The sequence below is a fragment of the Tripterygium wilfordii genome, chromosome 10, assembly GCF_013401445.1.
Source record: "Tripterygium wilfordii isolate XIE 37 chromosome 10, ASM1340144v1, whole genome shotgun sequence".
Taxonomy (NCBI): domain Eukaryota; kingdom Viridiplantae; phylum Streptophyta; class Magnoliopsida; order Celastrales; family Celastraceae; genus Tripterygium; species Tripterygium wilfordii.
Genome location: NC_052241.1, coordinates 8,476,563 through 8,498,214, shown reverse-complemented (window position 1 = coordinate 8,498,214; position 21,652 = coordinate 8,476,563). Strand labels below are relative to the sequence as shown.

The window sequence follows — 21,652 nt, the reverse complement described above, 5'->3', positions numbered from 1 at the left end:
ATTAGTCTAATATTACTTTTTTTCAAAACAGTAACAGTAACATTACTGTTTCAAAACGTAACATTTATAACAGTATCATTGCGTGTGGGTGTAATGCTAATATATTTTTTTATTATTTTTATTGACATTGTTTGACAAATGTTAGTATCATGACATTGTTTCAAAATAATAACATTAAACATTAAAAGAACCATTTGAGGCCCTAAATGGTGGAATTTGGGGAAAAGAGGGTGGCGCTAATAGCTTAGCAACTAGTCTTGATCAACACTTCGAAACGAGTCACCGGGTCAAATTTCATTTGATTCTGACAACGCGACATTTTCAATCTTACTAGTCGGTTTTCTTGTAAATATCATGCCACCTAGTCCTCCATCATATAATACTAATATTTTGTATTTTTATGGTGTGTAAAGAAGGTTAATACAGGAGAATTGAAGAACAACAAAATTAAGAAAATAAGTCAAAATATTTGATTGTATAATGTTACTATTTCAAATAGTAACTTTATAAATGTGACATTGCAAAAGAAACATCAATCTCAAGTTCGACTTGTGTCAAAAGACATGTTAAATACGCTTGCTTTTGAGACTGATGCAAGACTCATAGAAAGATGAGTGAGATATAACATGATCTTGTTGTCGCTAGATATTGCATAGCTTAACTCGCAAATGTCCAAAGCTAAGAAGAAGAAGATTACAATCTCAGATCTAAGATTACATCTTAGATCTAAACTTATTAGAAGACACCTTCACGACTACGGTTAATAAGAAGTATACACAATAATTTGAAAAAATATTTGAAGAAAAAGAAAAATAAAATAAAAAGAAGAAGTAACGAACAAGAAGGAAAAACACGAAAAAGAAGAGGAAAAAATAAACTCAAATCTAAGATGAATAACGAAGAAGGAAAAAAAGAAGAAGAAGAAGCAGAATAAAATGAAGAAGAAGGAAAAGAAGATGTGATATCATATATAAGCACAATTTTTAGATTATATAATTATTAAATGTTGAAAAGAGATACTTATGTTGGAGAAAGAATTAATATTGTGTAAAATATAACATTTGGTCCCTCAACTATACCCTTAGTTTCACTTTCGTTCTTAAATTTTTTTTTTCCTTAACTTTATCCTTCAACTATTGAAATGTATCTATTTCGTCTTTCAAACGAGAGAGTAAACAAAAAAATCCAACATAGCATCTATTTAACATATTGAAGTAATCCTAGTTAGCAAACTTTGACAAACGAGAATGATATTATCCATAAATTATTAATATAACACTTTTAGTACTTAAAATATACAACAAAATAACTTGGGGATTTCGAAGAGTTAGGTATTTTTGGGATTTTGTGACATGACAGGTGTAAAATTTAAACAAAGTAGGATGACAGGAGTAAAAATTACACCAACTGGGATGCTACGTATGATTTTTTTAATGCCGGAATCATTTGAGGGATGAACGGGGTACCTTTGAATAGTTGAGGGACGATTTAAGAGCAAAAAAAATTTAAGGACAAAAATGAAATCAATGGTATAATTTAGGGACCAAATGTATATTTTTGCCATTGATATTGAAAAGAGATACTTATGTCGGAGAAAGAATTTTAAGTGGACCTATGTGTCCAACATTTATCAAATGGATACTTAGAACATGTCCAACGCATACCTTAAAATAGGTAAAAGACTACTTTACGTCATACTTTTTTATTTTCCATACTTCCAACCGGTACCCTATATTCATACCCATTTTTGTTTTTTGATTTTGGTACAACAAATGTAGGGAAGAGAAAGTTTCTCCTAAATCATAAAAGAGTAAGTCCAACCCTATACCCAAAAATGGGACACAAGATTTCTCCTATTTTAACTAAAAATCTATTTTAGGTGAACACCACTCCAATCGTATATCCTATCTTACCATCAAACGTGATATTTTAATACTTTCTCAACATATTAAAATTTAAAAATATGAGAGAGAGAAAATACAAAAAGTAAGAGAGACAATTAAAAATAATTTTATATTTTTTTTATATGTTTCTCTGAACATTAATTCCTTACCCCTAATTCATATAAATTCTAATATATCATTTTCAAACAAATAAAATCACGATTTAACATGATTTTAAGCCACAATTGTAACTATAAATTTGAGCCCCTCCCCCCTTGGCCCTTGCTATTATCACTTATTGGTTTGTGCCTTGTGGCCCGACTCAAAATGGGTTGGAGTCAAAAACGTGTTGTGTCTCAAGCAACTACAAACTTATTATCTTCCCCATACACGGCCCTTAATCATTTCCTTCATTGCCTTCATTTGGACGTTCAAGATCCATCAAAGAGTTCATATAATATTTTTGAAATAAAAAATAAAATATTTTTATCTGTCCCTTCTCTTGCTTCTCTCCACAAAAAGTACTCAACATTCTACCTGTCTGTTGCCTTTTTCTCTCTCTAGATTGCCTCCCTCCCAATAGATCCTAATCGGAACCCTGATTTGATCCATTCTCTGCCGTTGCGATTTGTTTCATAGAAGACCGATTTTTGGTACATTCATCTCCTTGTTCAATGTCACCGGCTTGTTCTTATCGATTTGGGGTTGATTTCGATTTTTCTTATTTTCTTTAATTGCTAGGTTTCTGTTGTTTGTAGGGGATTTTTGATTGATAGCTTGTTCGCGGATTGGCTTCTTTGATTGTTCTTGGTTGAGGGGATAGAGAAGAGTTTTTGATTGTGTGTTTAAAAAGGTGCTATCTTGATGATACTTGGAGGATGAACGATGCCGGTACTGCGTAGTAGAGTGCGCGGCGGCCTAGGGGCAGCAGCGAAGCAGCAGCAACCTAATCAAGTGGAGGAAGGTGAAGCGATTGCGACTAGAACGAGGAGGAGGCGCGCGGCTGCAGCGGCAGTGCCGAAAAACAATACAAGCAACGAAAATAACAATAAGCAGCCACAGACGGTTGGTGAGAACGTAGTGGTTGCAGCACCCGAGGCCAAGGAGGAGGGGAATAGGGGAGTGCAGGAAGGGGTGAGAGTGGTGGAGAAGGAAGAGGTTGGCGAAAAGAAGATGAATAGTGGAGGCAAGAGTATTGAGAAGGGGAATGCTGGTGAGGATGAGGGAAGCACTGCGCCGCTCCCTGAGAAGGTTTGTGCTTTTTCCATACTCGTGTCACGAACAAAGTTTGTTCTTTTTTTTGGTTTTATTAGGTGATAATTGTGGTTTCATGGATGCGGATTTATTATTGCTGTCTTTGCTGGTCATATACTTCTTTGTACTCTTAGTGATTCTCTGTTTGGATTGTTGGAAGCATATTTGGTTTCTTAAGTATTTAATCCTATGAACTGAGAGGATCTTATGAAGATGTTATGATGACTGATGGTTTTAGTGTTACTGATGATGCAATCATTTGCTCCCAGAAAACTGTTCCTTGTTTGGGTGGTGTGTTTTGGGTTTTGGTTATTGCTTGGAGTTCACATTTGGCTTTTTTCACATCAACAAATTTAAGTACTCTGATTCTAGCTTGTCTGATTTCTTGCTTGTAATTCAAGTTTGAACTGTTTTAGAAACTTTATTGCGTGTGTTGATTCTGTTTCTTCTATTGGGATGATAGTATGATATATAAGGTTTGGGACAAAGAAAGGGCACAAAAGGCCGGTCTGGTGGCCTCTTCATCAATAGATTTTGTGATGTTGGAGACAAACTCGACCTCAAATTCTTCCAAACGGTGTAGAATTGATGAAGGGGTACTGAAAACCTAAACTAATCTTAACTTTGGTTAAGGTTTATGTCCTCTGCATCACCGCTTCTTATGATTGATTATTATTAACTGATGTCACAAGTAAGGTGCTTAGTGTATTGTATTAGTTGCCTGGCTGTTTTTCTATTTGGTAACTTAATGGGCATTTTTAAAGAAGTGATCATGATGATTCCTACCTTTGAAGTGCACAATATCTAGCTTGTTGAAGGAAATGGTAAGATAATATCTTCCGAGTCAGGTCCTCATACTTTCAGCTAAGTGAATGTGATCTGTATCCTTTTGGTTTCTATAAGTTTTTGTATTTGAATTTTTTCGTTTGTGGGTGTTTCATTCCCTTGAAAATGTATAAAATTTCTTGGTTGCAATGTTGCAGGTTAGTGTTGGGAGTTCCCCAATGTACAAATTAGATAGAAAGTTGGGCAAGGGTGGTTTTGGACAAGTGTATGTTGGTCGGCGTGTTACTCCACCAAATGCAAATGATAGATCGACTGGCCCCGGAGCGCTGGAGGTAAGCGGTTATTTAAGCGGCTCTTGTGTGTGGTTTAGATACTTATTTCGTTTCTTTGACATTGATTGAATTTGGTATTTTAGGTGGCCTTAAAATTTGAGCATAGAACTAGCAAAGGATGTAACTATGGACCGCCTTACGAGTGGCAAGTTTACAAGTGAGAATGATTAGAGTGTTTGTCCATTGGGCTTTTTGATTGTGTTTTTGAATTTATAACTTATCTTTGTCACTTGTACAGCACTCTTGGCGGCAGTCACGGCGTACCAAGAGTACACTACAAGGGTCGGCAAGGCGACTATTATGTGATGGTATGTGATATTTCTTTTGCTGGTTGAATTTGCTAAAGCTGTAGCAATGATTTTTACCATGTTTTCTAGTCCCATTTTACCTTTTGCTTATTATGGGACAGTGGCGGCTGATCATTCTGATGTCAACAGGTTATGGATATGCTGGGTCCAAGCTTGTGGGATGTTTGGAATAACAACTCTAACACGTGAGCTAAATGAAAATTGATTTCTGTAAATTAGTTATATTTTTTCTTTTCATTCAATGTTCAATGGTTTTTGGTTGCCTATGCTAACGCATCTTGTAAATGTCAGAATGTCGACCGAAATGGTTGCTTGTATTGCTATCGAGGCAGTATCCATATTGGAGAAGATGCACTCCAAAGGGTGAGAATTCTTCCATCGTAATTCCGTAAAGCACTGTAACTATTTTTCTAAGGTGGAGTTGTTTAGTTTGGGAGCAATTACTATTTCCCCTTTTTTTTAAAGATCACGTGGATGGATTGGATTCTTTATCCTCCTATTTAGGAATTCCAGCACGTAATCCTATTCGCTAAATACTTTTTTTTTTTTTTTTAACTGGGGGCCTATATGTGTGTCGTTTACCTGATGCATATTCATTGTTTAAACCTTTAAAGTACATGGCTATCTTATTTTTCCCTTTTGTTTGGCAGGTATGTACATGGAGATGTGAAGCCTGAAAATTTTTTGCTTGGTACTCCAGGAACTCCTGATGAAAAAAAGTTGTTCCTTGTTGATCTTGGATTAGGTAAGACAGTGTTTTTAAATTTCCCTTTCCCCCCATTTGCGGCTTAATTATTTATATATTTTTTGTAACGTATTTTGGGTGACTCAGCGAGTAAATGGCGGGATACTTCAACTGGTCTGCATGTTGATTATGACCAGAGGCCTGATGTTTTCAGGTACGATGCACGAATATTTAAATTTTTTTGTAAAATGTCAACATATTTTGCCCTGATTCATCATTTGAGCTTGTTACTTCCTGCATCATGAGTTTTTTCTTTTCTTTTTTAACAGGGGAACTGTGCGTTATGCTAGTGTGCATGCCCACCTAGGTAGAACTGGCAGCAGGAGAGATGATCTAGAATCTCTGGCTTATACACTTATTTTTCTTCTCCGAGGTCGTTTACCTTGGCAAGGTTATCAGGTTGGTCCGTTGGTGTACTTTGTCAATTTAATGGTGTCCTTATCAACTTGGACTTGTTTATAATTCTTAAACGTTCTGGTACTGGCAGGGGGAGAACAAAGGGTTCCTCGTCTGCAAGAAGAAGATGGCTACATCCCCTGAGACTCTATGTTCTTATTGTCCGCTGCCTTTTAGACAATTTGTTGAATATGTTGTCAACTTGAAGTTTGATGAATTACCTAATTATGCAAAATACATATCCCTTTTTGATGGGATAATTGGTCCAAATCCAGATGTCAGGCCTATTAACACAGAAGGTGCACAAAAGGTATAGAAGATTTTTTTGCTTTTTTTGCTTTTTCTCAGGTTTTTATATCTATATTATCAGTCCTTTGGTTTTTAGCTGAAGCCTGAAGTTCATCTTGTTCTGGAAATGAATTTATAGAAGTACCATATAAAATCTATTTCTGGAGTGGCTTCAATGATACCTATACGAACTCCTTTTTAGAATAGAGATGTAGAATTTAGTTGAAACATGGAAAGAATAAAATTATAGATGTGTCTCCTGAACAAGGGCAGTCCAGTCTTAAGGTGAGGGTACTCTGGGACCAGTCGTAAACTCGGAGGTCTTGGGTTTGAATTTCCCGAGCACAACTTGGATCACACTGATACTAGTGGCTCATGGGTGGTTGCTAGTATCTGTGGGTTTACTCTGCAAGGTGGTCTGATGAGGCCGAACCTTGGAGAGGTTCCACATCCTTCAAAAAAAAGAAAAAGATGTGTCTGATTTGACTTTCTATTGGTGAAGCTTATTTATCCGGTTGGCCATAAAAGAGGCCGGATAACAACGGAGGAGGAAGAAGACGAACAACCAAAAAAGAAAGTTCGTATGGGCATGCCAGCAACCCAATGGATTAGTGTCTACAATGCACGTCGACCTATGAAGCAAAGGTACTTTAAGCATATTTGTTTGACTTTTTTTTTGCATGCTAGATTTCTTGTTGATTCCTTGTATGTTAAGTTGCTTTATTATTTTTCTTTTTTTTTCTCTGTTATATCTATATATTTTACATTGTCTCTTAGAGTTGGTATGATTGCATTGCTTAAACCATAAAGATCAATCAATTGAGGATGAGCCGATGGGCAATTGGTTTTGTCATAATACAGGTACCACTACAACGTTGCTGATGGAAGGCTTGCCCAGCACATAGAGAAAGGAAATGACGATGGATTACTTATTAGCTGTGTAGCTTGTTGTCAAAATCTGTGGGCCCTTATTATGGATGCTGGAACTGGTTTCACTTCACAAGTGTATGAACTCTCTCCCTATTTTCTGCACAAGGTATGTGGCTCTCACATTGTTCATACTCCCTCTGTACGCCTAAATAACTTCTCAGAACTTTCATTATTTGCATTAAGGAATTTACTGATTTCTTCTTGTATTGCATCATGAAGGAATGGATAATGGAGCAGTGGGAAAAGAATTATTATATCAGTGCAATAGCAGGAGCTACTAATGGGAGCTCATTAGTTGTAATGTCCAAGGGTTAGTATATAAGATCTTCAAACTTTTTTTATTCAAAAAAAAAAAAAAAATTTACGGACTTTTTTGCGGAGTACAGGTACACAGTACTTGCAGCAGTCATATAAAGTCAGTGATTCATTTCCTTACAAGTGGATTAGCAAAAAGTGGAGGGAGGGCTTCTATGTTACTTCAATGGCCACGTCGGGCAGTCGATGGGGAATTGTTATGTCTCGTGGTGCTGGATTTTCAGACCAGGTCAGCTTGGATTTGATAATAACTAAAGCCAATACAATTCTTAGGTACCCAACATTCATAATGGAGACTGACCCTTTGGTATTGATTACAGGTTGTGGAACTTGATTTCCTGTACCCTAGTGAAGGTGTTCATCGGCGGTGGGACTTTGGATATCGTATCACAGCAACCGCAGCAACATGGGACCAGACGGCTCTTGTTCTTAGTGTGCCCAGAAGGAAACCTTCAGATGAAACCCAGGAAACGCTTCGAACGTCTGCTTTTCCTAGCACACATGTGAAGGTAAACGAGGCATATCTATGGACATTTTGATCATTTCTGTTTGTTTTTGAAATCTAAATATAATTTTCTTTTGCAGGATAAGTGGGCGAAGAATCTATACATGGCATCTGTATGTTATGGACGAACGGTGTCATGAGGCTGCCATGTCACGGCACCCATTAACCATACCGGTCCATCAGCTCTGTCAAACCATGCAGGTTGAGATACTGAAAACCATGGATTTGTAAAATGGCTGCCGTTTATCTAGGTTGAGAGAAATTTTGATTAGTACAGGCTTTTAAGATAGTCAAAGTATATAAGTATGCTGCGCCTATCAATTAGGTATGTGCATAATCAATTATAGCCCAAAGAATAAATGGGCTTCTGTTAACATTGTATAGTATGGAGGAGAGTACTTTGTTTTACCCCCTTCGTTTGGTAATGAATGGTATTTTATTTAAATATTTTAATTTCTAAATAATTGTTTGCACTTTGTAGGTGAGCATACAGTAATACAGTAATGTGTTTTGAAAGTGAAAACGTTTGAACTTTGAATTGAAAGATCAAATTGTCATCCTTTGGTATGATTGAAATCAGAACTCGTTCGTCCGACCGAGGTTGGGAGTTCCATTCTAAATTGATGCAACTATTTCCAAATGATTTATGTTGGGTTTCGGCACAATTAACATTTTAGGTAGGTTTTACCTGCCTAGCTTGACCTAAGTTTGAGCTTAGTGAACTATCTAAAGGACTCGTCTGATGAGTTGTTCTGTTTTACATTCTGATTGTTACTATCAAGAAGGATGGTGGCTTGTCACTCGATGATAGCAACATCAACTCATATTTTGAACTAGCGCATAATGCAAAGCACGGGACGCGGCAGCAATGGGAATCCAGGAGAAGCAATCAAGGGCATAATCATATTTCCTTTGAGTCTGGCCAGAACAGATTTTTGAATCCCATATCCAAGATGGGCGTCTCAGTTCTGGGGAAGAGAGGAATTCGCGACTCCTGTTCCAGGTTGTTTTGGCAGACCACAAATTCACATTGATCATGTAATACCTTTCCGTTTTGCCCGGAATGATGCAATCACTGGATAACACTGATGTTACTAAAATTTGTAAATATTTCAATGCATCTCAATCTAGATCATCAATGAAAGCAGTAATGAGTTTAACAAATTTGTAATGATTGTGGTACTAGAACAATGAACACCAGCAGTTTTTGGTATACAGTTATCAATAGGGGTGTTAATTCGGATTTTAGTTTTTACCTGGATGGCCTGCAACATATCCTCTCCAGATGAACCCTTTCCTGGTATATGGAAACACAATAATCATACAGTTAGTTGTTTGGTAGCTGAAAACACGACAACAAAAGACGTCATTTTTTGCTAGCAAAGACACAAAAAGTGGACCAGAAAGGTTACCACAGCGTTGTCATGGTCATAGCGAACCACAAATATGCATTTGCAGCCACTTCCGTCGTGTAGATGCCTTTGGATTTCCACCACATAGGCATCCCAGTAGAGTGCATGTTCTAGCCTTTCCTGGAAAGTCATAGATACAAGTCAAACCCAAGGAATACCAATTTCTATGTGAGTTTTAGGGCAAGCTTTCAAGGACTGCGACCTCTTCCCATGTCGAGTATTGACATGGACCATAATGGCAAAGTACTGGAAGAATAATAGAGCATCCTACAAACTAGGGTGCAAAGCAAAACATGCTCTCTTTAAAACCTAGACCAATGGTAGTTCATCTTCAAAAAGACCTCGGCACCTCTTCACAAAAGAAGTTAAAAGAAGTACCTGGAAGCACAGAACCAGATCTCCAACCTTGACCCTGTGGCATTCTGAAGGCTCCAAGGGAATAGATCTCTCACGCACTGCTCTTTTCACATTCACCCACTCATCATCCGAGTTATTGAACCCAGAAAATCTCACACGCACTTCCTGTTAAACATAATAAAATCAGCTCTAAAAAGTAGGTCGGTGCTCTAGATGAAAATCGATCTTTCTACAAGAACAGAATATCACATGTTTTACTCGAAACCAACAAGGGCGGGCCAAAAAAATGACAAGCATGGTATTTTGAGAACTTCAGCAGCACATTCGTAAATCCCATGATAAGGTATATTATTAATGTACGAGAATCTTACAAGTTCACCGGTATACATAACTCTATACGTCAGAAAAGAAGCAACGTCGTGCCTGAAAGCCAGAGAATACAATCTATTAGTGCTGTTATCATTTTTAGAATGCTAAGAAAGAGAATGCCACATATGCTGACATTAACTTTGGTTCATCATAACTCTGACATTAAGAATAACTTCCTAAGTTTTTAATATATCACATGTACATCACAACGACATTACTTAATTACTGTGTGTACGGATCATTTTCATAATTTGGTTGAAAGATCTACAAAGTAACTGACGCTCTGATCACTGCCAGATCTAGGTTTATGCGCAGCCTTACACCTGCATTGCAAGAGATCGTTTGTTCCATGGTATGAGCTTCATGACACCTAGATTACAATCCAAAAATATTACCGTTGTGCCAAGAGCCAACCACAATGCCTGAATCTAATAACTACTTGCAAACTTGAGGTTTTTCAAAACGTTGTTCTCTCTCTCTCTAAATATCTACTTGGTCCTTGTGGCAATTTTACAAGTGAATTTGATTCTAGGAATCCCAGCATTCACAAATATGACGCAAGACAGCTGACAGCATGTATAACAGAGGTAGAGAATAACACCTTGGTGCACTTCACTTTTCCATTTTTTAATTTTTATTTCCTGATGACTTATAATGATTTTGATGCATGAAGGATAAGTACCATAACATTAATTTTTACTAACAGAGGAAACATCCAGAATTAAAACAACTATCACGGATAGTTGTCAATTCATAGTATCACGATGTAGCAGTTCAGCATGAACTCCTGCATTCCTTGATTAATAAATGCAATCTCACCATGCATTATCTCTTGCTGATTTAGCTTCAAATGCCAACTCTGAAAGATCCGAGGTCGTTATGCCTGTGCAAAATTGATATCCAAACATGGTAAAAGTGATATTGGAACAGATCAGCATGCTACTCTAGATGTGAGGTAATACAAGGAAAGGCATAATGACAAACGATGTCATTTGCTATGAGTTACAATGGTTCTGACCAAAAAAATAATACGAGAGAAAATTAGTTAAGAATAAGATAATATTGTCATGTATGACCAAGAGAGATGAGCGCTCAAATACTAAAAGTAGAGAAAAATTAATGTGTTGTGAAGAAAAGAAGAGGAAACCAAAGAAGACAAGGATTGAGGTAATAAGAAGGCACATGAAAATATAGGATTAGCTGCAAGTGCATCTTTATGCCACATTGAATGGCTTTAGAGAATCCACATAGCTGGCTCCAAATATTTTTTGTTACAGATTCACACAGCCAATTCCCAATAGTTGGCTTCTGTCTTAGATGATGATGACAGGCTAAAGTTAAGAAAAGGTAAAGAACATAGAGACGATATCTCCAGTTACAAACACAAAGAAAGAAATTAAAAGAAATGTCAAGCTAAACCATGGGTCTAGCATTATAAGTGAAATTTCACTAGTTGTCTCGAGCATAGTACAGTAAAGGCATTGTATTAAACTTCGAAATGTAGCAAAAACAAGCTACACTATGCTTTCTCCATTGGTAAATTTTCGCAATGTTTACTGAGTAAACAAGCAACTCACTGTATCTCAACAAAACTAAAGGCAGAAAAAGAACTCTGAATATTCTTTGGATGTTGCAACCACAGAAAATCTAATCTTTTTGGTTGTTGGGAGGGGTTGGGGACTTGGTACTAAGTATAACACCAGGTTAGCAATAGCTAATGCACATATGCAAACGATGTGTATTATGAGGGTAAGAAAGAATGTTTCTGGAAGGGAAGCAAGAAAACCGAAGTTGTTTAAATGAAAGATATATACATTAAAGCTAATTAATATAGAGATCGTCAGTCAGAGTAATGCAAACAATAAGTCGAATATGCAAAGTATTAATTAATGAACCATAATGATGAAAAACCATACAGAAAAGGAGAACATGCAAACAAAACCAGGGTATCCTGATAAGAGATGAACCCGCTTGAATATTTATGATAGCATGCCAGACTTGAATATCAAAAAGGTATCCTCTAGTACAATGGAGATCCAGGCTAGTGAGCTCATATTATAATAGATTGATAATGTGGGGCACTTAACCATGCCTGAAATACTAGCTATAATGGTTTGTGGCAGGATGAGTCCTTCCAAGTAAAGTTTTAACAAGCACTCTTAAAAATTAAATATCATTGTGAATCATTTTTTCACCAAAGTTCAAGTTTGTACAACAAAGTTAACTACATAATCCAATTCAACCAACAATTGTACTCATGGGTAAAAGGTAAACAACTCACTTGCACAAGACTCTCGTAGTGGGGTTGGTGATATACAAGATGTACGTAGCCTTGTCCCTACATAACATGTGGAGAGATTGTTTCCAAAAATTGAACCCGTGATCTCTAGGTTGCACCCCTACAACTCTACCACTGGACCACATGTTCGCCAAAAAAAGGTAATCAACTTCAGTGCACAAGGCTCCCACAATGGAAGGAGTCGGGGAGAGTCTGTTGTATGCAGACCTTACACCCACATAATATGTGGCGAGCCTGTTCTAGGAATTGAACAAGTGAACTCTAGGTTGCACACTTGCACCACTGCAACTCTATCAGTGGGCTACATGTTCGCTTGTAACTATGCTCATGGGTATTTAAAGAAATACCTCTTCGCTTTTGTGAACTTTCAGGTATAAATCCAGATATATGTGCATGAGATAGATCAACTAATACTCCAAGGGCCATCTTCGAGTCCTTCTGTTTGGCACCTGTCCGACTTTGCTTATCTTGGAACCAACTTTGCACCTAGAACACAAAAGAATCCCCGAGTAGCTATAATAGGATAAAGATAGACCAATAAATCAAATTTGGAAGAGTCAGAAAAAATAGAAAACCTCTTGCCAACTAATGGCCGGTTTCCACGTACGAGCTGCTGAGAAACTGCAAAACACAAAAAGTTGTCCAACAAGGCACATAATGTGTGTTAGAGTATAGTACATATTCTATTGAATCAAAGTTATTGCAAGATACGCTTAAAAGGGATATACTTAAAACTGGTCGCGACCCCTTGGCAAATCTCTGGATTTGGAGTCTTTCCTCCTATATCCTTGTATATTTTTTCCATCTCAACTATCTATTGAACAATTGAAAGAAGAAAAAAAACCATCTTTTAGTTTTGATATTTAACATAAAAAAGAGAATGCGACATGGAGGCAACAGAAATAACTAATGTAACTGCATATAAATGAACAAACTGCGTATCAGCAAACAAGAAGGGCACCCCTGCCGAATATTACCTATCTCAAAAAAAAAAAAAGAAACTCTAATACAGATGAGACCAAACGCTTAAGCAGTAATCTAATTTTGTTGGGAATCAAAGAAAATAAATTACTAAGCAATTAAGGTGGCAAATGTAAACCCAAGCATAAAATCAGGACAAAAAGCATTCCATCACAGAAAACCCAAGAACCCATTTAACCACACAGAGAATTAAAGAGAAAGGCCAAATGTAGACCATATGTGGAGGTGAAAGTATAAAGGCATGTCGTCGAACCATTGAGAAACAAAATACAAATTCTGCAGTTATAAATACCTCAGCAAGGGTAAACTCGGAGGCTCCGGAATCTATCGACCCAGACACATCCATGTCCTCGAAGAGAGGAGACTGGTGAAATGAAACACCAGAGAGGAGTGATCGAATTTCGCGAGGCTTTTGTGCCCAGAACAGAGGCTTTGGGTTTTTCCGCTCTAGGCTTTGTACAGGTGTTTATTGACTCGCCCTCGCCCACTGAGCAGGGAAAAAATTCCTAATTTTATGACGTCATCATCTAAAAATTTTTACTTCTTTTTTTTTGGGGTTAACTATACATTAGAGGACCGAAAGATATGAGTTGGTACAATTTGATCATCGGATTTATATTTGTTATAAAGTCATCATTCAAAGTGAAAAAATGAGACAAAATGATCATTCGGGCAGGTTTAACTCAAATCCGATTAGATGGGTTGCTGATGTGGCACCCAGTCAACGTATATGTATATTGGTCAAAATATGCAAACGTGGTTGCTCATTTGTCTTCCATGTTGGTAGATGCTTATGTGGTAACTAATGTGGCTTCTAGGGCAATATCAATTGATGCGAAATCGTAAAATATCCCACATAAATCACAAACACTTCAGTCTTCCACGACCTAAATCACATATCTAAAAAATACTGCTCTAGAACCACACTTGAAGACAGAGAGACAGAGGACAAGGCTTCGTGAAGATTGGATTCGTTGCTACGTTTCTGGGGAGGTAAGTGTTGATTCTTCTCTGGGTTTCGTTTCTGTTAAAGTCTTCGCAATTTTGTCCGTGTCTCTTCTCTGTTCTAGGTTTCATAGATCCATGTTTCATTAGACAGTTACGGTTTAAGAGTACCCCAAATCTAGTACAATTTGGTATTTAGTGACAAGGAAAGAATGAAATTTGACATACATGTTGTTGTGTGGTCCCGTATGTAGTAATTAACCCTAAATTTAACAACCTCTATTTTTCGATGTTGTAATATATAATTAACCTTTTTTTTTTTACTAAAAAAATCATAAAATTGAGTCACTTACAAGTTACCACAACTTTAGATAATCTCCAACCATGTACCTAATCATTTTTCTCGTTTTAACAAAAAATTTATTTTACGGGATCTCTTATTGATATCACTCCAACCACATTTTTCATTCAAACATTATATCAAATTTTTTAATGTTTTCTAACATAAAACAGTGACTTCATGTGAGAGAAAGGAAGAGAGGGGAGATAATAATTTGTTTTGTTTTTTGAGTTTTGGGTATGGTGGGCATGCCTCAAATTTGGGTATGCAATGATACTATAACCTATTTTGAATACCCTAAAAAAATAGAAAAAATGGTAACCAAATTGAGTTTTGACCCATTTTAGGATACTCATCAAAGATCCTCTTATAGAATACAGGTTAAGTCAATTTTTGATCACGGAAAGATACTTAAAGTTTCATTTTGGTAATCTAAAGATAAAACGTTCCAAGTTGGTCATCCAAAATTTTTTTTTCCTACATTTTCACCACTCAGGCAAATTTGAGGGATTTGGGGCAGTCAATTATCCGACGTGTTACGTTGATTGTTATTACACCATTTAATATAGCCCAGTTGGCATGACAGCGTTAGGGGTGTGTTAAACATTGGTGACCTGTAAAATTTAAATAAAAAACTAAAAGACAACAAATCAAATACTAGGTTTCTTTAATATAAAACTTACAAAAACAATTAAGTCGCTTCTTCGTCATGAATTGAGACCGGGCATCGTCACCGTCTCTTCGTCGTCGCCATCTTTTGTCCTTTGCTCCAAAGATTTCAACTTGATGTACTAGAATCTGAAAGGGTTTTCCCTAGGTGCCTATATCAACAACTTTGAAAGTAATCAAATTTTACTTCACTGGTTGCACAACAACAATTCTTACTTGGAATCGATATTGAGGCTGACATTCTTCCTCATCATCATCGTGATCCTCGTCATCTTCAACTCTGTCCCATCGTGCGTAATCCAAACCAGAGGAGCAACCACAGTTCTTACTCGGAATCAACTTTTTGGTTGCAACAGAACTTAGATCTGTCGTCGCTTATGGTAACATAGCTCGGAGCTGCCGTTTGGTTGCGACGAGGGTGGCGTTTTGGGGCGATGAATTTGTCACTGATTCTGGTTTGATTTATAGAGAGTAGATTTTTAGATTTTGTTTTCTTGTGTGATGAAAAGATTAGATCCCTGGAGTATGGGGTTTTGTTAGCTTTAAGGATTTTTGTTATCCTTCTTTAATCTTGTTGGTTCTTTGTTGTTTGAGCTGTTGATTTGGTTTCTCTGGTTGTTTGTGGAGGATGCGGTGGAGGGAAGGGCCATGGAGGCCGGTGGTGGAGGAGAAGAAATCGAGTCTTATCAGTGTTGATTTTCAGGTTGGGGATCGAGATAATTTGAGTCGTTCGATCAAACAGGTGTATAGGTCTAATTTTTGCCATTTGGATTAAAAAAATTAAAATGGTTATTTTCCATTTTGTCAGACCACATAAGCAAAAACATAACTGGAATTGATGGTCAACTTGACATGTCAGATGGTTGACTACCTCAAAAACCTCAAATCTGCCCGAGTGGTCAAAATGTAACAACAAAAATTTTTGGGTGATCAATTTGGAACGTTTTATCTTTGGATGACCAAAGTGAAACTTTGAGTATCTTTCAGTGACCAAAAGTTGACTTAACCCTATAGAATACCAAGAACTCGTTGTCAAATTTTTTTTAAACTATTATTATGTTAGAGTAGTCAACATTGCATACAAACATGCAATAACATCGTGTTTTTGCATTAAGACAAATTTAAGCTTTAGAAAAATAGTTCACAAACCAGACAAGAATAACAAGGTAAATAACATTGTTTTAAAGCATATTCATTCAAATGGTTGTAAACACAGTGTCGCATTGTTTTCAATACAATGTAACTTCCAAATATGCAAAAAAACGTGAACAAAATTACATTGTTGTTGGAGGTGATTGGGAACATTGCTAGAGGTGGTCGGAGACGTTGTTGAATGTCCGGATCGACAAATTATATTGGCCTAGTTTGGTAAACCCATTGTTTTAAACAATGCAATTTGCTTTGTTCGTCGGAATCCGATAGCTATCTAATCGGGAAATGGATGCGTAAGGTGTGTATCAATGCCTAGAGTCCAAATATGAGGACAATTGTCGGAGACATCACCGGAGGTGATCGAATAAACGAAATGACCTCATCCTTTGGGTGCTTTTTTTACCGACAATACGAGCAGCAGTGGGTGGCCGGACGAAAGAGCTAAAGTGGTGGTGATGTTTCGTGAGAGTGAGAGTGAGAGAGAAGAAAGAGAGAGAGAGAATGTGAGTGTTTATATAGAGACAATAGTGATGTGGCTGATATGGAATACCATGTAGGATTGGGAAGAATTGGGATAAATTTTGTTGGGCCATTTAGCACTACTATGGGTGCGTTTGGCTAGCAATATTTGTCAGCATTTATGCTGGTCGTTAGCGTAAATGCTAAGTTGCAGCCAAACGATAATTTTATGACACAAAGTCCGAGACAGTTTTTGTAGCATTTTATTCTACTTGCAAAATGATTCCAATGTAAACAATTTTTGTGGCATTTCTATTTATATTTATTTTATTTCCTTTTAGTATTTCATTGGCATTCTCATTCTACTACTCACCCCATTAATTTATAAATTAATTAATAATTTATCTTTATTTATTTATAAATTAATTAGTTATCATTATCTTATTTTACATTTATATGCGTTTGTTGCAACTAAAATGCATAAAACCCCTACACGTAATTTGTCACAAAATATTACATAGCATAAATGTTGCCAGTAAAAATTGAACCAAGCACTACTAGCTATTCACGTAGCATATCTATTACAATAATTGTCCAATATTTCTGCTACCAACATCAACATAAATCCAAGAGAATGAATAATAAGACAAACAATCCACCACTTCGTTCAGCATCAGCATGAATATATATAGTTATATACATATCTAATGTCAATTTAATTAACGGTCGAAAAGATCGAGAATAATTCTCCCCCAAAACGCGAATGGGCCTAAAAGTTTCAATCAGAGATCGAAAATGGGGAGAAAAGGAGGAACGAGAAGAAATTATTAGCGCCAAAGCATAATATTCTCCATCAATAATCAAACCTATAAGCCCTGGCATCAGCACTGCCTCTTTTGCTTCGGTGTTTTCGAAATCCCGACAGAGGTTGCAAAGAAGAAGTTCATAACAGTCAATTGGAGAAGGAATTGTCGGGTTCTGTCAAGCCTTCTTCACATCAATATTTATCAGTCTCTTCTTTTTTATTTTATCTAATCTACTTCTTACACTCTTAAACTTCCATTTAATCACCTAGTCTGTCAATCAAAAGTTAGTTAATTAAAGTCTTCATGGACCACTAAGCAATATGTACTAAATGATGACAAGGATGAGGTTCTTGAGGATTCACATCCTCAGGTGGTGGCGTGGTGCAAACATTTTAATGGGCCTACATGTCTCACTGCCTCCTAATTGGGCCATCATGGCCCACATTCAGAGGATTGTACATTGGGCCAGACTTTTCAAAAGACTGGATATGGAGACACTTTCTGGCCCACACTAAACTCCGGCCTACTTTATTAAAGTCCTGGACCCAAAATCCAATGAAGCCCAAGTTTGTGTCTAGCTATATAGTATTTTATATATATATATATATATATATATGTATGTATATCTCTCTCTTTTTGCCTGTCCTACTAAATAAAATTATAACCATTGAAAAGTTCCATGCACCCAAGTTGTTGCTACAAGTTGACAATACACAATCCACGCTAAGAGTGTGTTTGGATCGAGCGATTTAAGAAAAATTGAGTTTTCTTTCAATTCCCTTATTTGGATAGTTTATAAAAAATTAAAGGGGGAATTAGAGGAAAAATTTCATTAAATTTTTGTCAAAATTATTCTTCCCCAAAATGGAGTCATTTGGAGGGAAATGATGACTAATTAAGTTAGTTATAAGTTAAATACCATTTTACCCTTGCACATAATGGGCTAGGTTGGTAGAGCATTTGTAAAGTACTAGCAGAAATTGTGGTAGTAGAAATATTGGACAATTTTAGTAGTAGATATGCTGCTTGCATGCTGGGTTGGTGTTTGGTTGAACTTTTACTGTTAACATTTGTGCTGTGTAGCATATTAGATAAATTACGTGCAGGGTAACATACATTTTAGTTGTATAGCTGTATCCAAACATACAAATTTTATAAAATAAATAAATGGATTTAAATTAATTGAAGATAATAATAAATTATAAATTAATTAATAAATTACCAAGATAATTAAATTTAATTAATACATTATTTATTAATTGAGGTGTAGCTACCAGTTGCAGTACAAGCAAGACGGTTAGTGGAGGTGAGAGTGGATTTCGTACATTTAGGTCACACGAGGGTATATGTGATAAATCATTAATATACATGGGGCAAGATTGGAAAAAGCTGGGTAAAAAATGTGAAATTGTTCCCAAATGGAGCATTTAAAAAAGTAGTAGAAATGTTGGAATAAAATGCCTCGGAGTATGTCTCGTAAAATTATTATTTGGCAAGCCTGGAGCATTTATACTAATATAAATGCTGGTGAAAATGCCCATCTAAATGGGTCCAATATTTTAACATAAAACTAAGGATAAATTAATAAATTAAATCAATTTTATTTACTTCCCGTTTTTTATCTATCCAAACATGAGAGAGAAAAAAATATTCTCCCTTCCCTTCCGTTCCCCTCCCTTCCGCCCAAATCTCTCAACACACTCTTATACTAACAGTGTATAAATCTGTTGGAATAGTCCTATAGCTGTAAAACTACTTCGTCCAAAAACATGCGTATAATTGAAATACATATATATAGAGATTGAATATATATGTGACAAATCTAACGGAAACTTACCTGATTCGGCCATATTAATTAAATCTTGTAAGGAACCTATAGCAATCTGCAACAACCTGCAAGAAGAAATGGGCGAGGTCTTCATTTCCTTCTCTGGACCATGAGCAATCAATAGGAATTTGGAAGGTACGAGAATGGAGAGGGGACCTCGCCTTCTATGCCGTTAATATGCCCCCGTTATGGGCCATAATCAATTCCATCAGACCTAAACTTAATATTATCCAAAATCCGTGATCAGACCTAAACTTAATATTATCCAAAATCCGTGCTTTTACTTCAGGAAAACTTTAGTCACACCCCAACTTTTAATAAAAACAACCCCGTCAATTGAGTTTTATAAGGTATGGTCAACTCAAATTAGGGTGTCTTTAGTAAAAACTGGGGTGTGACTAAAGTTTTCCTTTACTTCATTGTAACAATGAGGTATGTTTAAAGCCCATAACGGTAGGATTCACGTAAAATTGGGCCTGCCACCTTGTTTCAATAGTTAAGACCTTTGCCCACCTTATAGTCATTTTTCTTTTATTGAAATATACACACGTTAAGCAAAGTAATTTGACATGGTCATTGGGTTCTAGTTAATATAACCAACTCCAATACAAATCCAACAGGAATTAGTGATTGGTTTTACTATGTTTTCAATGAAGTTGTTAAAGCACCTTTGTTTAATATATATAGTTTACTACAACAAGTGAAACTATATGGAAACCACAGGCATATGAAATGGTCAAAGTATATTTAAAAAAACCCTATTAAAATGGTAATACAAATATTTTAAATTGTGATGCTCTTATTTTCTTAATACATTGAAAACACATTATGTTGCGACTATGTGACAGAAATATTTGATTGTTGTGAATGGTGAAATTACTTTTTCATGGTGGTTGTGGGGGGAGACTTGATTAAATTACTTGTTTAAACATATCCCAAGTTGCACATATATATATATAGGAATTATCTTGTAAGGTCCTAAAATGAAGTCCTAATTTTTAGGATTCATTTTTAGGGTTGAAAACGTTTTTTTAGAATTTGAAAAAAATATGTTTGTATTTTGATCGGTCTTACGAACCTAACAATACATTTTTTGTTCAAAACAAAAGTGTATGAAATGTCTTTTATTTTATATCCAATTATTCAGAATTATCATACACTTTTCATGTTGAATTTGATTTTTGTTTCGGATAAAAAATATATATTTGGATTCATAAGACCGATCAATATACAAATATATATATTTTCCAAATTTTAATAAAAATGTTTTGAACCCTATAAATTAGGACCTCATAGGATAACTCCTATATATATATATATATATATCGATGAATGAGTCTGAATAAAGAGAACCAAAATCGTCATCAACTTAATTATATCGTTGATTTCAAACATTTTTTATTAGAAGGGACACAAAACAGGTTGGTGAGTGAAGGGAATAAGAGTAAAAACTTGTGGTTTGAATTATAAATTACAATTGTTCTTCTGGCGGCCATGGCCTCACCAACCAAGCTTCTTGTTGTTTTGTTCTGGTCCTTATATTGTAACAACTGCCCCCCGGACCCGACAAATTTAGGCACGTGTGCAATATATATTCAATGCGACCTACTACCAAGTGGATACTAATACAAGACTCTACTTGTCAATTTTATTACTATTTAATTACTATTTACTATTTTGAATTGAATAAATTTGAGTGGAATATCCATTTTTACATAATAATTAATTAATATAAAAAAAAACACAATATAGAATGGAACCAATTTAGCTATTAAATTTGGTTTAAACATGTGGATGCATTTTTCTGGACTATCCATATGTTAGCTGTCGGCAAGCCTCCTTGAATTCTATAAGAACAAAGGGAGAGTTTGAGGTCCAAGGACACTTTGACGCTTAAGTCAATGTCAAACTCTGGGAGTTCTAATAATTTTAGAGATTGCAAATTATCATGCGTGAATCTAAAAATGTGTGTAGTGTACTTTGACTCAACCTCAACTTCCTTTATATAAGGTTAGGGGTTGATAGGTGATGAGATAGAGTGTTTCTTGACGGTTGATGTTGATATTATCGTCTCTGGAGTGCTATGATAGGATCAAATATCACGATCTTGATCTCCTGACGTCTTTGGATGGTAGGTTGAGATATTTCTTGGGAGTTATCCTTTCCTACCTTTTATTCTCAGAATGGCTTCTTGGAAGCTGCATCATCCGTAAATCAACCGAGCTGGTTCCACATAGGTCAAATCATGTAACCCTACTGTTTTAGTTCTTCTATTTCATCTGTTCGACTCGGA

General features: G+C 36.1%; 2 protein-coding genes across 4 annotated transcripts; one reads left to right on the top strand and one right to left on the bottom strand.

Annotated features, from left to right (window-relative positions):
- Positions 1-2,374: 2,374 nt before the first annotated feature.
- LOC120007886 (casein kinase 1-like protein HD16) lies at positions 2,375-8,203 on the top strand. 2 transcript variants are annotated; one of them, XM_038858361.1, is made up of 17 exons: positions 2,375-2,536; positions 2,642-3,134; positions 4,121-4,255; positions 4,339-4,412; positions 4,494-4,563; positions 4,693-4,748; positions 4,855-4,926; positions 5,214-5,308; positions 5,396-5,462; positions 5,578-5,707; positions 5,796-6,014; positions 6,495-6,637; positions 6,854-7,028; positions 7,142-7,232; positions 7,309-7,466; positions 7,558-7,746; positions 7,823-8,203. In XM_038858361.1, exons 2-17 carry the CDS (start codon positions 2,769-2,771, stop codon positions 7,880-7,882), a joined length of 2,100 nt encoding a protein of 699 aa, XP_038714289.1. In that variant the 5' UTR covers positions 2,375-2,536; positions 2,642-2,768; the 3' UTR covers positions 7,883-8,203. The 2 variants fall into 2 exon arrangements, with proteins under 2 accessions (XP_038714289.1, XP_038714290.1); XM_038858362.1 differs by having other exon boundaries at positions 2,625-3,134.
- A 630-nt stretch (positions 8,204-8,833) lies between these two features.
- Positions 8,834-13,611, bottom strand: LOC120007080 (protein SAWADEE HOMEODOMAIN HOMOLOG 1-like). 2 transcript variants are annotated; one of them, XM_038857249.1, is made up of 9 exons: positions 13,453-13,611; positions 12,908-12,993; positions 12,755-12,800; positions 12,527-12,665; positions 10,700-10,763; positions 9,883-9,934; positions 9,560-9,676; positions 9,155-9,274; positions 8,834-9,039 (listed from the first exon to the last, which is right to left on the bottom strand). In XM_038857249.1, exons 1-9 carry the CDS (start codon positions 13,504-13,506, stop codon positions 8,995-8,997), a joined length of 723 nt encoding a protein of 240 aa, XP_038713177.1. In that variant the 5' UTR covers positions 13,507-13,611; the 3' UTR covers positions 8,834-8,994. The 2 variants fall into 2 exon arrangements, with proteins under 2 accessions (XP_038713177.1, XP_038713176.1); XM_038857248.1 differs by having other exon boundaries at positions 9,533-9,676; positions 13,453-13,609.
- Positions 13,612-21,652: the final 8,041 nt, after the last annotated feature.

Bases quoted from the DNA above. Each gene is read 5' to 3' on its own strand.
- LOC120007080 (XM_038857248.1), bottom strand. From the start codon at position 13,506: ATGGATGTGTCTGGGTCGATAGATTCCGGAGCCTCCGAGTTTACCCTT. The intron at 9,275-9,532 runs GTACTTCTTTTA...ATGACTTTCCAG, and splicing joins ATCTGGTTCTGTGCTTCCAG to GAAAGGCTAGAACATGCACT. The intron at 9,040-9,154 runs GTAACCTTTCTG...TCCATATACCAG, and splicing joins ATGACCATGACAACGCTGTG to GAAAGGGTTCATCTGGAGAG.
- LOC120007886 (XM_038858361.1), top strand. From the start codon at position 2,769: ATGCCGGTACTGCGTAGTAGAGTGCGCGGCGGCCTAGGGGCAGCAGCG. The intron at 4,749-4,854 runs GTGAGCTAAATG...TGTAAATGTCAG, and splicing joins TGGAATAACAACTCTAACAC to AATGTCGACCGAAATGGTTG. The intron at 6,638-6,853 runs GTACTTTAAGCA...GTCATAATACAG, and splicing joins CGTCGACCTATGAAGCAAAG to GTACCACTACAACGTTGCTG.